Genomic DNA, 18485 nt, shown 5'->3' with positions numbered 1-18485 from the left:
TTATAACTTGTTGATACCCCTCTTTTCCCCTCTCTCTCAAGACCTGTGCTGTGAACACTTTCTTGGCTCATGGAAAGAGAGATAGAGTCTCCTCTTATGCTACACTGCTCTTATTGCTGACTAAAAGAGAATTTGTCTTCACATTTGCAGCACTGTGCTCACATTCCTACAGGTCTTCTCAGGTGGAACAATGAACAGAGATTATCTATGGGCAATACAGAAGTGGCAAGAGCTGCAATGAGCACCACTTTCACTGATCACCACAGAAAACTACATTTTTTTCTATGTAGTAATTACTTATAAATATGCCTACTGGTTAATGTATTGATAAGTTATAGGTTTGCTGTGTTGAGGTGAAGTTCAGAATCATCCTGCTTTTTTGTGCACTGCACACCGGCAGAGTGAGCGTTATTCACACTGCAATTATTCTGGAGTTATTTAGTTGAAGAATATCCCAAAGCATGTTCTGTACCCAATTCTCTAGCACTGCCCATGTTTGGTCATTGACATCTGTATCAATTACATCTGGTCATGTCTGTGTAAAAAAAGGAAAACAATGTTTCATTTTTGTTTCAATAAATTATTAATCTAGGCATCATTTTATGAGCTCAGTGGTTTATCTCAGCTCCAGCTTATTTCTCTCTGCCACATCCAGAATTCTTTAACCTGAAAAGGTGATGTAGATCTTTTCCAATATCAATAATCTATCTTCAGCTTACTAAAACATTATTTTAATGATCAGCCAACCTTGCAATGCTTTAATTTTCAAAGCTTCACTGAATTCTAACTTGAAAATTTTGTCATTAAATTCTTCACAACTTTTCTTGACTTTCAGGAAAATGTCTAGAACAGCTATTTGAATATCCAGTATTAAGATGCATCCTTTTTCAGGATGAGCAGAAGAAAAAACTTGATGACTGGAGAAACTTGATTAGGAAGTGGTCAAAGGTAGTTTGACATGACACCTTTTTAGTGAAAATAGGACCAGAATAGTCACTTGTTGCTATTTGCTTTTTAATCCTCTTCTAGCAGCTGAGAAGAAGGAGGTGTTGATTTTTTTTTTCAGGGGGATTTGGATTAAATTACCTTTGCTTCAGCTTGGAAATGTCTGCTGGCCCCTATTTCATTGTTCTCTGGTAGTGATACAAAAGTCTTGTAGCCTGACGTATAAAATCTTGTGCAGCACAGAGTTTTCCCGAGACAAAAGGACATGGTTGACATGCAATGTCTAGTTAGGGTCTAAACACGGGTATTAAGGATGTAGTTTAAATTTATTGACACAGAGGAGGAAGGCATGAGAAAAAAATTGCTTCTTAAACCTCTAGCAGGAAGGCATGCAGGAAGAGAGGATTACAAGCTGATGAGAGACATCATTTTGTACAAAGGAGGAGTATTGCAGAAGAACAGTGGGATAGCTCCAGCTCTAGATCTCAGCACACTCGCAAGCATGGCAGAGCGGAGCAGCTCTGGTGGCAGCACAAACCACACACAAGGGTTCCACCACAGAGCATGGGAGTGTTTCCTGAAGCATAACAGTGTCAGGGCAGCACAAAGACGCACCTGGAGCCTGAAGCTCACACCACAGTGACTGACAAGATGAGAACAGGGTGAGGAGGAGCTCTGGGCAAGGCCCTGCACCTCTAAGAGGAGCCCCACAGCCCCACTGATGGGCAGGACAGAGGGCAGCATTTCCACTGGAAGGGCACTGTAACCCGGTAGCAGAGGGACACGTCCTTTTAGGACTCACCACAGCTGCTGCAGCTTCACAGGTAGAGCCCTGGTGGGATCATGGAGGGCACATCCCAGTGCGTGGTCTGCAATGGCACCTAAGCCACAGCTGCAGGATGGGCCCTGCTCTTCCTCCAGATGTGCCCAGGTGCAGATACACCTTTGTACTCTCCAGTGCAATACACCATCTGACAGTGTGAAAAATGCATGTATTTTATGATTGGCTTTTTGCAAATATTAAAATGAATATTATATGTTTTGTGTTAGAAAATAATGCTGTATTAATTCTCTTAAGTACTATGTTAAATATAGTTTTAGGTTATAAAAATTGTTAAAATAGAAACTATGCTATGTAAGATGCTTTGTTTAAAAAGAAAGAACTTGCAGCAAGATAGCAGCCACAGGACACCTAAATCTTTCAGAGGAAAAGAATTTATTGCCTTCTTATCAGAAGAAACGAACTTCTTTCCGCCTCTCAGGTGCTGCTAAGATTAGAAGGATGAAGCTGACGATGACCAGACAGAATCCTGTGTTTGAACGGAATTTATTCATCATGTATGAAGTGTATGAATATGAAACAGGCTATTGTTCTTAAGATTAATTCTTTGTTAACGTGTGTCTTTTTTTGGGTGGGCTCGTGCTGCCCAGAAAAAAAGGTACCTGGACATTCGTAACTCTTTGTCTTTTATTGTCTCATATTGTCCTAATTAAATTTGTCCAAATTATTATTACTCTAATTGTATTACTATTTTTATAACTATTTTATTACTATTAAACTTTTAAAATTTTGAAAACAAGTGATTGATGTTTTTCACAGACTGCAATTGCAATGCTCAACTGTTTGAAATTATTCTCATTGTGGTAGCTGGGGGTTTGTTTGCCTAGTAGGTTAAAGTGTGGTGCTGATAACATCAAGGTTGTGGGTGTGATCCCTGTATGAGCCATTCGCTTGAGTTGGACTCTGATTTTTTGGGGCCTTCCAGCTCAGAGGATTCTGTGATTCCGAAATACATTTTACTTGTTCCTTTTGCCCCATCTCCTGTACTCCACATCCATTCCTGTAATAGGTATATGCATTTGTCTGTGGTGGCACTTAGCAGAGAAATAACTGAACAAAACCCCACTGCGTATTTTGAGGCAGATCAACTCCTTATTTAAACCATAATTTCTGAGTCATAACCAGTTATTCTGCCTGTCTTTAGAATTCATGTACTTTAGAAGAGAAAAAGAGAGCATTCAGTGCATTCAGCATGTGAGTGTACAGCCAGCAAAAACAACGGTGTCTTCCTGTGGCATTAGCATGCAGCTTTTTGCTTTAGTTGCTGCTGCAGATGGCATGTCCTGGTCAGTGAGTCTCCTGCCACTGTCTAGTGAAGCACAACCACGGGGATCACCTTCCCGTCTTTAAGATGTGATGCCTGGGTTAGCTGATATGTCTGACTTCAGAAATAGCTGCTAATGCCCCCAAATATATATTTGATACACTAAGTTTAAACACTCAGACATGAAATTTAAACAAATACTAACATACAGGTATATTATACTACTTTTCCTGACCAGCTCAAAGTAAGACAGTGACTAATTAGGAAGATGTGGTGGCTGTTTTGGCTGAACAAGAATTTCAGAGCATTAAAACAAAAGAATTGGGATTTGCCAAAGCACTGCATAGAAGAAGAAACAGTTTTTGGGTTTTTTTTGTTTTTTTTTTAATTTATTCTTTTAGAATAACATTTCCTAAATTTTACTGTGAAAATTTTGAAGTGGGAAATGAAAACATTTAAAAGCATTTTTTTGCTACAAAATATTTTTGACTGAAATCAAAGTATCAGTAATGATACTTCAGTTTTATGGATAATTTTCACAATTTGAGATAAGATTTTTCATTTTTATGAAATTATATTAATCCATCCTCAGTATTTAATATAATTTTCCATATTATCTGTATTTGCAGAAGGAGAGAGCAGCTGACTCTTTGCCCTTAGAACATGGGCAAACGACCCCAGCAATGCCCTATTTTGGGAGCCATCAGTGGTGAGCTGACAGGGGGATGCTGTGTGCTGCTTTTGGTGTTGAATTTTGCTGAAACCAATCTGGCTCATCAGCCCCAAATTAACATCCTGATAGTGAGGCAAAGGTTTGGCACATAAGCTGCCAAGCTGACCTGGAGATGTGACTTGCAGTCAGTCACTTTACATTGTTAAAATCCAGTCCACTTTTTTTCACTGTAGGTTCCTCTAACATATTCCTTCTTGGAGTGTGTGTATGATGTTCCCCCCCTTGAAGTGGGGATGCCTCCCAAGGACAGTCCTTAAGGATGATTGAAATAAATCTGCCCATAAACTTTTGTGTGGTGAGTTACATTGATCTCTACTTAATAATTGTTCCTTTTTGCTACCTTTAATAAAGGGGTTTCTTTTACATAGTGCACTATACTGTATTATACACTACTACAATTTTTTGCTTACATACTAGGTAGCAAATAATTCTGATTAAGATCTTTTGTGTAATCCTTTCCCATAATAAATAATTAATTTTATATAAACATATCTGATTTGCCATCTTTAATCCTGTGGGACAAAGTTACTTAAGCTGTTGACAAAGACTGTGCCTAAGATTGGATCCAGCTGCCTCTTGGGCTCCTCTCTGAGAAGGAGCATAGAAAGCAAGGAGGTTCTTTCTGCACCTCATGACTCCATGGGAGGGCTCCTCTAATAAACTTTGAATCTCCCACTTTATCTGCGAAAAAGAGATAATTTTTTTTTGTAAAAAATCAGTTCAAGAACAAGGTAAGAAAACTCTTGCCTTGACAAACAGAAGCTGAATTTCATACAAACAAAAGCTTCTATTTCATGCACAGAATTCCAGCTTAATGCCAAGAGAAGGTTTGAAGGGAGTAATTTGCACATTAGTTGAATTTGTGTGTTCCTCCCAAACCATCATCCACTCACTATTTACATAAAGTAGAATAGTTTCTTAGGACACTTAATTTCAGTTTATTTATTCTCTGTTGCTTTGAAGAGTACAATGCTAAATCTGGCAAAAGTTTGTCTTGTTCACAGTAAATTGATGATTTTATAAAAAAGGGAATAATTATAGTCTTTGTCACTAAGGATGGATTACTGGCTTCTCAGTTATTTGGCAAATTGAGTAGAAACATACACCTCAGAGCTTACTCTTTTTTGTTTTGTATGTCCTAGCCTAAATGAAAGATAGCTGTCTAAAACAGACTTAGGATAATTATAACTAAGATAGAGAGGTATTTAATGAATTAGTAAAAATGTTGCCATTGATTTAAAAAGAGTTCCCACAACTGAGGAATGACAAAGGGTTCATACATTTACAATGTATTTATCATACACTGTTTTAGCAATATATTCAACAGAAGACAGTGCATTTCTAAAAATGATGTCATTAACTGACCTTTAAATTGTTTGCTTGTTTAATAAAAGGTACTAAAGCAATGTCATGTAGCAAGCAGTGAGAATACATTGCCATATCTGATAGTTAAAACAGACCTGTAATACTTCATCCTTGTTTCTCTTTTCTATCCTGTAAATTAATTGAAATGCAATTACATGTCTTCCATGACTCTGAGACAGAAAATTACCCTCTTCTATCTCAGAGTGATTTTAATTACTTTAATGCAGAAAATCACTCGTTTGAATTTTAGTGATCTTGCTAACTATCATTTTTGGGGATTTTATACTAGGAGAGATAGGAAAAAAGGTGATAAACCTCACAAAGGTCCTGTTATACTCTGTTGCAGAAAATCCTTTTCATACTGCTAGCTCACCATATAAAGAGATGCTAATAAGAGCTATTTTTAATTAAAAATCTTTCAGGACTTAGCAGTGCTTGCACATCCCAAAATGTGAAAGTCACACACATATCTGCACTCACAAAATTTGATGGGGAAGGTTTTGCTCTTTCCATCAATAGCTTCTCAGCTGAAGTTAGGTCTGATTTCCTTCTCTGTCTGCTTTTCATTGCTTCTCAGAACCTTTATGGGTTTCACAGGGGATCTCAGCTCCTCTAGCAGCTATAAGAATGTCTCATTACAATCTGAAGTAAACAGAGGTGGTCCATTTTGCTCCAGAGTTGTCATAGAGAAACTATGTCTCTGTTTAAGGCAGGGTTATATTTCTGGTCATGATGTGGCATAACTGAATTGGTCTGTCACTAAGCATGTGATAAATCATATAGATTCAGTAGCACAAATAAGCTAGTTCAGTCTTCTGTTTTACTATTCTTCTGTCTTGACAAGAATTTTCTAAAATTATAAGGAAAACCTCCTCAAAGGCAGAGAAAAAGGATGCTTGTTTGATGTCTTTCGAAGAAGCTCTGAATTTCATTTATTAAAGAAAGGAGTATGAAACAGAATTTTTTAGGAAAACACATAATATGATTTAATTATGCTTTGTGTATCTGAGTTTGAAGACAGTCCGGAAAAAACACTGTAGCGTTTGTTCTTAAAATAACTTGCTAAAGAAGTTTTATTTAATATTATCAGCAATAATTACTGGAAATTGTTGCTTTTCTCAGAAACAAATCTGAATCAGTCAGTTCTTCCCAGGGTGTAGTTATCTGCCATATAAATTTTGAGTAAGCTAATCAGAGGTGATGAAAAATCCTTTTGGTTGCTTGGCCATTTTTTACAAGTTTCTTAATTTTTCTGTGATTTTCTTTATCTGATTAAAATGCTAACATTTTTGGGGTTTTTTGTTTTTTTATTTTTCAGTTACTTGCAGGAATTCACAGTGCCCTAAGGTGTTGCATGCTGGCATTTTGATATATGTTTGTCCAGGCAAACAGTCCTTGGAGGGATTTTAGCTTTGTTTTCTGCTTTCCTTTACTGGAAAGGAAATGTAACAAGCGTTTAAATTGGCTTTGTTTCCCTTGCATCCCATGTTTACAATTCTCTACCTCATTCTTGCAGATGTGAGGAAGAAATCTCATCTCTGGTGCTCACGCAGCGCCACAGTAAGATTCACTCTGGAGTAGGGGACTGAATGAGTCTGCCCAAGAGCTATTTGACATCCTAGTTTACGCAGCTGCAGAGACTCCCTTCCTCATTGACAAATCTGACATACGGCCTGTGAGGATGCTTTGGTACTTTGTTTTCCCCTGTTTTAACTCTCAAAGGTTTCAAACAGCCCTCTAGCCTCTCAGTTAAACAGTTAGCTTCAACAAAATCTCTTTACTGTACAAAGACAGATAACATATTACTAACATATGAACTTCAGTCCAGCTTGAGAACTCCAGAGCTTTTCTTGGTCACTTTTCAAAGATGATATTCCTTCACCTACAGTTCTATAGATTGCTTCTTAGCCATTATCAATCTTTAACTCACTTTTAGGATTTAGACTGCCACCAGTCCCATCTTGTCTGTTGAAGTAAAAGCATCACCTAGTCCAGGTTGATTTCTCAGCCATAAACACAGGTGGTCCAAGTGTTGCTCTTCTACCATGGCTACCTTCTCTCCCTTCTGCTCTTTTATTTTACAACCATAAAGTCTGGAGTTTTGAGCACCATAAAGACACGAGCTACTCTATTTAACTTACTGCACTGCTCTCATATATACATTCAACCTTTCATTTTCATGAGGGTCTGTTATGGCAGAAAGTCATCAGCCTCTGTCACAGAAAGACATAAAATCTGTATGCCATGAGTAGAGACGAAAATTATTTATAAGGCATACTTTCTCCTGAAAAGTGAAGAAAGGAGACTCTTCCTGAGTATATGAAAAATAACACTTCAGTGAGGGCAAGACGTTCTCAGCAATGACCCAGATCAAATCTGCTATTCAAAAACAGGAATTGGTTCATGCCCCTGAATTTCAGAAGATTGTTCTACAACAGCTTTGAAAATAAAATATTTCTGCTTTCCATTGGGTCAGCTTCATTATCAATATAATCTTGTAACTCAGACTTTTTAAAGTACCAGAGATCTTCAGAGGAGGAACAGCAGTTGTCACAAGATGAAAGGGGGTATTCTTCTCACCATATGCTGATGATTATTGTAAAGAGGTTATCAGGAAATCAAATCTCTGCAGACACACTGCAACACTTCAAAAGTCTAGACATTTTGTACTTTTCCCTTCTGTGCCCAGTTCTCAGAGAAAACAATGACAATTTTGGACTGTGTGTCAGTGACGATGCACATACCTCAGGGAATTACTCTCAGGGTTGTCTTTTCATCTAGTCTTATCCTGACACCTCTGCTAGCTGACTCACTCACTTGTCACATCACCTGGTGCCTCTGTTTTATGTCTTACACCACATTATGACTCTGGGATTCCTAGTTGCTCAAAGAACCCCTATGAAGGAAAACAGTTCACAAGTAGCTTAAGCACTCCCTGCAGACTCTGTCTGGGACTGCTTCAATATCTCTGCTGAGAAACAGAGTGCTGAGAGGAGCTACCAAAATGAATGGCAACTGTGAAAATCCACTGTGCAGATATAGAATATATATATATGTGTGTGTTTGTGTGTGTGTGTGTGTGTGTGTGCAAATTTTTGCGCAGAACATTCAGTAAGGGTTAAAATAATCTGATTTCTGGTAACAGTATGTATGTTTGTTTGTATGTATGTATGTATGTATGTAGGTAAGCCCCTTCAGACATAAACGATGCATCTTGAATAGTGCCTACTAAGTACACAACTCTTCCTTCCTACAAGGCTACCAAAGAAATAATTACATGGTAATGTCTGAATTTCCATTGGAATAAAAACAATCACACTCAGAGGTGAGTGGATTGGAAGAAAAAACTCAAGCCAGTGAGTAGCTTTCCATCTCACACTAACTTTTGGTTACTCCCACTCAGAGGACCTTTCTGAGACTGAAGCGATTTGACATCATACAAAACAGCTGCTTTTTTCCCACAGCACAATCCTGAGCTTTCTTTAGATTATGATCTGCCAGTTTTTCTGCTGTGGCTCTCTACTTTTTATTCAACTATAATGAGACATACCATTTTTCATGGTTAGACAGCTGGACTGACTAGATTGTTTTTCGGCTAGAAGGAAACGTCACTGCATTTCTCTCACAGATAAAAACCAAGTATCATTATGACAGAAAAGTGAAGATGATAGACTAGAAAAGTGAAGATCTTTTTAAACTTCATAATATAAAATTATGTCATGATCTAAAGTGAGAGAAAGAATGGTAGTGCTGAGAATGGCCCTGTCAGGTGCATATGGGGAGTGAAGAAGTGTATGTAGATGTTAGAAGTATTACTTCTGCCATATTTATGTTCAAAGATCATGGACAAAGAAAAAGACTGTATTAACAGCTTACTTTTAAAAATCATAAATCATTTGAATAGTGGCTAATTTATAAAAAATATCTGTGTTACTATTTTTTGGTTTGATGATCTGGATTGGTGGTAATATTTCTTTTGTACTTAAACCCAGATGCTGCTGTATGTCTTTTTGGGAGATATTTGGAGAGGGATATTAACACTGAGGAGATTGTGGAGTCACTTGAAAAAAGTGCTTCAGATGAGTCTGAACAGGCAAGGACCTAAATCTACAAGCCAGGAAAAGAAAATTGATTATTTCTGAGATGACTTAGTGAGAAAAAACTAAAAGGATGGTGATTGCTGCATTGACTGCAAAATAATAATATCCATCATCATAATGTCGATCACCTTAAATGGCAATGAGATCAGATTTAAACAGCTTAGTATTTAAAGCTTCGGTGGTTCTCATGCCATTTTAATGAAAAGCATTCAATTTCTGCACATTTACAACATTTTCAAGCAAGTGCAAACATATAATTTTTCAGAATGATCAACATTTATGTGCCTTCAGTCTCCAGGCTGACTAAACAATTCTCATGTTCTTGTAACTAGCGGACACGAGGAAAAGAGGCAAGTTACTGAGACTCCTGCTCTTGACACTGGAGTCTCTTGATTTAAAACTCTCACTTTGAAAGAGTAAGATTGTGAGGCAATCAGTGCCCCCAGAAAAAGTGCTAGGTGGAAATATAGTAGACCAGTTTTCCAGTGATGAGCGTTTTTATTTGCATATGGTCCCAAAAGACAGTGATCAAAATCCTGAACACTGGGAAGCAACAGAGTTTGGGAATGTTTTGTTGTTTGGTTGGGTTTTTTTTAATATCTCCATCACTAACAGGGATTTCAATAGAGAATGCATCACCCAGAGATTTTCAGACTGTAGTAAGTTGACAGGTGAATGATTGGCAGACTAAAGAACAGAGATTTGATCCAGAAGGATGTTGTGAGACCAAAAGAAAACTACTGGTCCAAAAATGTGAGCAAAAAGATGTCCCTGTATTGCTCAGAGGATAATTTAGTGAACCAGAAAGAATCAAAGAAATGCTTCTTCCAAAGACATCTGTGGACAGGAGGTAGAAGTACATTGCATTATTTGAATAATTTTTGGTATCTTGAGTGTTAGGTGGAATTGGCCCCTGCTACATAGATAGACAATACAGACTAAAACCTCATAGAAGCTTCCAAAGTTTAATTGCCTGTCTATTTTATTAAATTTCAGAATCAGCATGCTAAAATATACTGCAGTTTTTTTCTGCAGTTACAGACTTGAGTTTTTGAATGCACAGAAAAACTGGATCTGAGGACATGTAATCAAACTCTTCCACAAATTATGCTTGTGCATGTAAATGCAGCATCGCCCTTTGGACAGTACCAGCGTAGTCACACAGAGCCAAGGGACTAATTAAATGTTAATAATCTGCTTCTTTGGTTCCCCCTTCTACTCAGCTTCCCACAGCCACTCCTCTATTTTCACTTACAGATGCTGAAGTGCTAAATATTATCTCTGTGCTTGGGTAACATGGTCATGGGATTCAAAGAGATCTCACACAGTGTGCATTTGAGCAAGAGAGGGCCTGGGCGAACTCCCTATACCTTTCTTTTTCTCCCACAGTGGACCTGTACAGGCTGCTCATGCCTCTGCCTGTCTTCTTGTATCACTTTTGGGATTGCTCATTGATTTCAGTGAATGCTTTTTTCTCACTTTCAAATTCAACTGGCAGACGATAATTCATCCCTCAAAAATATTGTGAGGTGGAGATGATTGTAACCCTGTCTGGAAAGAGGGTGTCAGTGAGTATCTGCAAACAGAGCATAGAACATGGGGGACTTATATTAAAAAGGGGAGGCTTTGCTCAAATCTTTGCTGATGGTTTATTTCTCTTAAGAGCTACAGCTCATATTAGGGTATCACTGTTATCAGTTTCTAGTTTTCTGCAATCATGGCTTGTTTTCCGTGGTGCGGAAAAGCCTGCAAGCCACCACTATTAAAAGAAATACTGTTTCAGCTTTAGTTTTTAAAATTTAAGAAATAATTTAGGAAATACCTGTCACGCAGTACTCCTATCATCTTTGAAATAGATAATTGAAATATTAACATGTCTTCAGACATGAAAGATCTAGGATACTTCGAACAATTTTAACATTATATGGTTTATTTCTTGTTAAATAGGAGCCTGAGACATGCATCTATCTTTTACCATGGAAGTAATTACATATACAGACATCTCCTCTCATTTTAAAAAATGGCTTGTTTTGCCTTTTCGTTAGAGCAGGCTGATGGTGCATCACCTCTTCAATGTTTCAACTAAGTTGCTAAGCTACCTTAAGTCTGCTGCTTCCAGTAATGAAACCCCATCCCAAAAATATGGATGGCAAGCACTAAAACAAATGTGCCCCAAGAGTGCAGAGCATAAGCAGAAATTTGGAGGGAAGGGATAGCTGTGGGTGAGAAAAAAAGTGGGCTTTTCTCTCCATTGCTATAACAAATATTACATTTTTATGGCACATTCAGCAAAAAATCAAAGATGGAGCATCATCTGGATAGCTTCTGGGTGAAGACAGCAAATGAAAACATAAATGGGGATGAGAATGGAGATAATGTACAGAGAAAGGGAGGAGCCAGGAGGCAATAGCAGACAGATAATTGGATCAAACTCACTGGGGGAAACTTCTCTCTATTCTTGCCAGGCTCACCTGATCTAGGTCCACCTAAGTAGGTAAAAGAAGAGATCCTTGTGTCATGGGCAGTTCCAGCATGGAGAAGTTTGTGAAAGAAGGGATGTTGAGTGGCTACTACCCTGGGATAACTTGAAGATTACACATTTCTGGATGCAGGTGTAGAAAAGATAGACTATCTGGGGAGATGTTGTTTTCCCACATCAGTCTTTATATAATTTTTCTGTAGTTCTGCTCTTTAATGTTTGGGTGTGCATATCCTGTCTATGTCTGGAGTTAGTGAATACTGTATAGTGGCCTGAGGATCAGTAACTAGATAAAATCTTTTTGAATTCTGGTTTTCATTATGTCTTTACAGGAAAGAAAATGTCACCCTATCAGCAGCAAACTATTTAATTTCAAGCATGCTGCAAGTAAATTATATATTCCAAACTGATAAAGGTGGGATTTCCTGTTCCACAAGTTATTTTGTTTGTCTTGGTGGTTTGTGTTTCAGTTTTATGAAGCAATATTTCTGAAGAAGGGCCCAGAAGATACTGACTGAGGCTTTTCTTCTGATATAGGTCTTCATAACCATAGGTCTACAGCAATCTAAATGTGAAAGTAAAATCATACTTTATCCTGATGCTGAGATGTTAAATACAGATGTGCTTCTACATACATTCTGTCATCCTGTACCTCTTTATTAGCTGGTTCACTTTAAAGCCAGCTAATGCACAGAAGATGAAAAAATGTTGAGATTTTATAGAATATAGATTTTTGCATTAGATACAGACCCCTCCAGAGCCTTACTGGTTGTCAACTGGAAATGTTCTTTCAAACAATTTCCTCGCAAAGATTACTCTCAGGTGCAGTGACTGATTTTCCTATGGCCTTTAAAACCTATTTGTGTTTTAGGCTTTGTTCAGCATACTTGTTTTTCAAACACCAGTTGCAATGCTTGAAGATGTAACAGCAAAACAATTTTGTCCTCTCTCTTCATGTTACTTTGGCATTCTTTTCTTCTTTATTCTCAAAGGCTTTTCCTGACACACAAACTGACTTTTAGCTCATGCCCTGTAAGCCGAGGATATCCCTGTGCTTCTTGGGCTTCTGGGCCATGTGGATTTCTAGGAGATTTATTGATGCTTTCGCATCTTTGCCATTATATGAGCTCTATTTCTTACAGGTTCCAACTTTGTCTCCTGCAGATTTCCTTCATCTGTTCTAAATACTGAATTTTCTTTTTCTGCCTAATATCTTAATTCTTGATGGTGACAGGGCTTCTGCAATCAACTCCATCATCTTTTCCTTCTCAATAATAAGATTACTAAGTAGTCTATTACCTGGAAAAAACTACTTTATTTAGGACAGTTTATTAAGCCATTTGTGACTTTGGACCATGTTGGTTATGGTCCTTATCTTGCCTCCATATCTTAAAAATTATAAGAATCTTACTAGAGAGTATAATACAACATTGCAACACATCCTAGAAATGGACAGCTAAGGCATAGAAAAGTAACAAGGCAAAGAGGATCTAGGAGAGAGAACCAAGAGTAAACATATATTCTTTTGCTTTCCTTCCCTATTCTTATTTTGCCACACATACAAAGTAGAACAAATCTGTAGCACAGAAGGAGACAGAGTAAATCAGAATCTGAAAGCTGAAATCTATCACTTCAGCTGCAAGAATTCTGTAAGACTGCTAGTACACTTCTGAAAGGTTTGCAGTATTGAAATATTATTCTGAGAAGCTAAAGAAGAGAAGCAAATCTCTGGTAGCTTGTCTGCCTTCCTGTAACTACTGGTAACTTGCGCTGCATCTGAACCCGCTGTGCCGTGCTGTGCGATGTTTCACAGAGGCTCAGAATCAGCACCCCCTCCACTTTCTGCAGCTCCTGAGTCCCATTGGCTGGAAAGAAAAGCAGAGGCGGAGAGTGCCCTGAATATTTTTCTCTTCCACACACGGTGAAACAGGCAGCCAGCATGCACTGCCTGACAGTGAGACTGGTGCTTGCACTTTGAAAAGAGTTCCTACTCCGCAGCAGTCACTTGGGCATTTTATAGTTGCATCTCTTTAATGGAAAGCACCAAAAAAGCCTTGGAGCATCCCAGGGAGCTAAAGAGGAACTGACCATATGGGAGAATCTGATGCACACATAGAGGCTGTTGGGACTCTGTGACATAGATCACCAAGGTAAATGTGATGATGATCAGAAACTGTGTCTGTAAGGGTGTAAGCCAGTTCTGAGTCTAAAATCTTATTTTTTTTCACAGTAGTCAAAGTGTTCTGAACTGCTGCTTGCCTCGGTCTTAGCTTATTTTTCTTTTTTTTTTTTTTTCCAAGCTGCAAAGCCAAAGAAGGTTTTCAAAGGAATGCAAAAGGAACAGGATTTTTAAAAGCAGGAAGCTGAAAGGGATCTCCATAAGATGAATTTCACCCAGCATCGTGGGACACTCCAGCCTCTCCATTTCTGGAACCACAGCTACAGACTGCATGGAGGAGCCAGTGAGCCCAATGCAAAGGGCCACTCCTCAGGAGGCTGCTACGAGCAACTCTTTGTATCCCCTGAAGTGTTTGTGACCCTGGGCATCATCAGCTTGCTGGAGAACGTCCTGGTCATTGTGGCAATAGCCAAGAACAAGAACCTCCATTCACCCATGTACTTCTTCATCTGTAGCTTGGCAGTGGCTGACATGCTAGTGAGTGTATCTAATGGATCAGAAACCATTGTCATCACGCTGCTAAACAACACAGACACAGATGCACAGAGCTTTACCATAAACATTGACAATGTCATCGACTCAGTCATTTGCAGTTCCTTGCTTGCATCAATTTGCAGTCTTCTCTCAATAGCAGTGGACAGGTACTTTACTATCTTTTACGCCCTCCAGTACCATAATATCATGACAGTGAAGCGTGTAGGGGTTATCATCACGTGCATCTGGGCTGCTTGCACAGTCTCAGGCATTTTGTTCATCATTTACTCTGACAGCAGTGTTGTCATCATCTGTCTAATCAGCATGTTCTTCACTATGCTCATTCTCATGGCATCCCTCTATGTCCACATGTTTCTGATGGCTCGTATGCACATAAAAAAGATTGCTGTTCTTCCAGGGACTGGCCCTGTTCGCCAAGGGGCCAACATGAAGGGGGCCATCACTCTTACCATCCTGATTGGAGTTTTTGTTGTGTGCTGGGCTCCGTTTTTCCTACACCTGATTTTCTACATCTCCTGCCCCTACAACCCTTACTGTGTGTGCTTCATGTCCCACTTTAATTTCTACCTCATCCTCATCATGTGCAATTCCATCATCGATCCACTTATCTATGCATTCCGGAGTCAGGAGCTCAGGAAAACATTCAAGGAGATTATATGCTGCTGTAGCCTGAGAGGGCTTTGTGATTTCCCTGGCAAATATTAAACTGAATGGATGGATATGTTACTGTGCACACAACAGGCAGCACAGATTTCCAAGCCTTTGGATCCTTTTTCTCAGCAGAATTTGGTTTAAATCTTTAAGAGTGAGCGCCTCTTTCTGTCTTTCCCCCCCCCTCCCATTCTTGTGTTCCATTCATGTGGAAGTCATACCTCTGTATAATGTTCATGATGTCTATAATTTGTAATTTATTTGGCTGGAAAGAGCAGTAGCACTTCATACCAGTTTGAAAGTAAGCAAATAAATGTATTGATGAATGTGAAATAGTAACAAACATGAGCAGCTATATATTCCAACTGCTGACAAAATAAATATCTTGCCTGATTTACAGCACATATTGGCTGATATTGTTTCTTATTCTGTTGAAGTAATTATAGCTATCCACTACATTATATTCAGCTAAGAATAGAGCATGTGCTTCTACATTAGTGGATTAAAGGTTCTCTGGAATTAGAAAGCAGATTTTTCAGAAAGCTTAGTGAAGCCAACAAGTTGTATTTATACATTTTGAACTCTTCTTGTTTTGCTTCATGGTGGGAATTCTATTTTTTGTTACAGTTATTGCCCACAAGAAGATTTTTCAAACACTTGCTACACAGCCAGTTGAATGCTTGGGCTTTGGGCTGGGTTTGTTTTCAAGATGATTGCTGTATGTATGAGAGTACCTTTTTGCCAAATTTAAATTGCTCCCTGGAGCATCAAATAGTCCTGGATATAGCTACTAGACTGGCATCAAGGCAGACTACCTCCCTCCATTCAGCCATGAAACAGGTACAATATTAACTTTGACAGTGCCAGTAGCAGTGCAAAAATTCACCGAGAGATTTACCTGGTGAAGATAAAGAGGGAAGTTCAATTGGAACATTCAGTTCTTGTTCTGAGGTGCTGTGGGGAATAGGGACTCTGTACTCCAGATGAAAATACATCTTTGTTGAAAACAAGCTGCTCAGTATTGTGAAGTGTGGTGTTAGCAGATGGGATCCACTGCCAGGATCTTTACACAGGAGTCAAGGCAGGTGTTAATTTGGTCTGAGCAGCTCAGCCTATACTGTGGACCATATGGGCTTTGGAGGGGCAATGCTGTCACGTGGAATGAGTGCCTGCTGATGAGTCTGGCTACCCATGCTCAGTATCTGGCAGCTGCTTGAATTCAATTCACCTTTGCAGGCATCTACTCTCTGCCTCAGTTTCACCTGAAAATTCCACTCTCTTCACAGGTTGTTTTAAGGACCTTGGGTCCCTGGTGTCAGTAATTTAGGAGGCATTTAAAATATAAATGTGACTGCACAGGGTTCTGTGAAGATGTCCCTTAGTATCTGGACCATATCAGCTTCTATATAAGGAGGAAAAAAAGTAATTAATTTATTCCCAGAAAGTATAAAATATAGTGAAATTTGTAGAAGGTCTGGAGAGTTCTGATTGAAAAACTCAAAATTAAAAGTAAAACACAACTCAGTTTTAATCCTGAATGCTTGCTTTTCACCACGATGAACAGTGAATGAATGAAAAACAGGATGATCAGTCCTATTTATTTTCTTGGAAACAGATTGTTCTCTCCAGCTGCTATTTTCTTCATCTTCATTTTATGTTTTTCTTCAAAGAAAAACATAAAATGAAAAGCTATTCAAAGAGACCAATGGTTGCTATCTTGGATTCTCCAGACAGAAGCTGATATTTCAGTTGTGGGTAACTTTTCAGGATATTGTAAAACTACATTTGCTCCTCTCTTAGAGAGCATGAAGGATTTAGGGTGAGTCTTAGTGTTTTTAACTTCAACTATTTATAGGAAGACCAAGAAAATAATTTGACTTTGTGCATTGAAGTCCCTTGGTAGACCAACAGCACCAACATCAGGTCTCCTACAGCCTACTCTTGTGCTTGGGCCAATCCATGGACCTTGCTGCTTGCAATACCACTATTGCCTTTTTTCAGCTTTAACAAATTATATTTCCATATCATAACAGTTGCAGTGTGAAGGGTATTGAAATATATTTACTGCATTAACTCTACTATTTTCTTCTGGAAGAAACTATATATGTTTCAGTAATACCTGGTTCCACTGGGTATAGAATAAAAAATGCCAAAGAAGGAGAACTAAAGCCCAAACAGAGAAAGAAATGAATGTATTTAAATTAATATTCTATCCAAAAATCCAGTGGGCTTTACTAAAGGCCTTTCCTTCTCCCACAAGACACAATACAAAAATGCTCAGGTAGTAATGAAAGAAAATACTGATGCTAGTTTAAACAAGGCATGAATCCTACTTGATCTTTGCTTTGCCTCACTTTCTGTAGCTGTTTTAGGACTGTAAATTCTGATACTGGGGGCTCCAACTTTACCTTTTGTAGTTCATGGATGCAGAGAGGGCCCCTAAGAAAGTGACCAAAGAGCAAAATACTACCTTAGATGCCCTGAACATTACCTTGAAAGTCTATTTCTCCCCTTCAGATGTACAAGGAGCAGATAGCTCTGAATTCTGAAGAGGCTGTGTTTCAAAAAACCCAGTGTGTATGTCTTTTATGCTTATTCGGACAGTTGTGACACCATTAGGCTCTAAATTTCATTTATAAATATAATTTTTAAAACTAGCTTATTCTAGAGCTTTAGCAGCTCTGAGCCTGTTTAGCAGCACTTCTTTCTTTATTTCATAAAGATAAATGTATATACATAGTTTTTAATTGAGTTTCTAATTAAAGAAACCCCATTAAAAGAAACTCCATCTAATTGAAGAGGACTTTTTCATTTCATGGTATAATTTTGGAGAGTGTAATTCATTGAAATTCTTGGAACACCTGCTGCAGAGATAATTTTCCTTTACCAAAATAGTCTGTTTCTTCTGAGTAGCTGAATCAGTTTGCCAGAACCATAGGAATTATTGTTGCAAAAGACAAGTCAATTAATCTAGCTTGTTGGAGAGTGGGAGGAGGATTATTTTCCACAGTCAATTTTCTGGAGCTGTGTTCTTCTATTTGAAAATACTCCAAGAAAATGTGATTTCTTTCCTTAAATGACTAGGACTGTAATTGCTTTAACACTTAGCATTTTGGTTGTGTTAGGTAACTGTAGTGGGCTGACCCTGGCTGGATGCCAGACACCCACCAAAACTGCTCTCTCATCCTCCTCTGCAGCTGGACAGGGGAGAGAAAATATAATGAAGGATTCATGAGTTGAGACAAGGACCAGGAGAGACCACTCATGAATGATTTGCTCATGAGCAAAACAGACTCAAATTAGAAATATTAATTGAATTTATTACTAACAAAATCAGAGCAGTATAATGACAAGTAAAATATGACCTTAAAAACATCTTCCCTCCACCCCTCCCTTCCTCACTCCCTCCCAGCTCTACCTCCTCCCTCCCAGG

The 18485-nt window shown here is 38.5% G+C and overlaps 1 protein-coding gene across 1 annotated transcript; it reads left to right on the top strand.

The window, feature by feature from the left end:
- The first annotated feature begins 13557 nt into the window (after positions 1-13557).
- Positions 13558-15272, top strand: MC4R (melanocortin 4 receptor). The gene is made up of 2 exons (XM_005423853.2): positions 13558-13877; positions 14028-15272. The coding sequence occupies exon 2, from the start codon at positions 14111-14113 to the stop codon at positions 15104-15106; it is 996 nt and encodes a 331-aa protein (XP_005423910.1). The 5' UTR covers positions 13558-13877; positions 14028-14110; the 3' UTR covers positions 15107-15272.
- Positions 15273-18485: the final 3213 nt, after the last annotated feature.

The sequence above is a fragment of the Geospiza fortis genome, unplaced genomic scaffold (assembly GCF_000277835.1).
Source record: "Geospiza fortis unplaced genomic scaffold, GeoFor_1.0 scaffold58, whole genome shotgun sequence".
Lineage (NCBI taxonomy): Eukaryota > Metazoa > Chordata > Aves > Passeriformes > Thraupidae > Geospiza > Geospiza fortis.
This window is presented reverse-complemented; position numbering and strand designations above follow the sequence as displayed.

What these genes read in the sequence shown, in the direction of transcription:
- MC4R (XM_005423853.2), top strand. Translation starts at nt 14,111, where the DNA reads ATGAATTTCACCCAGCATCGTGGGACACTCCAGCCTCTCCATTTCTGG.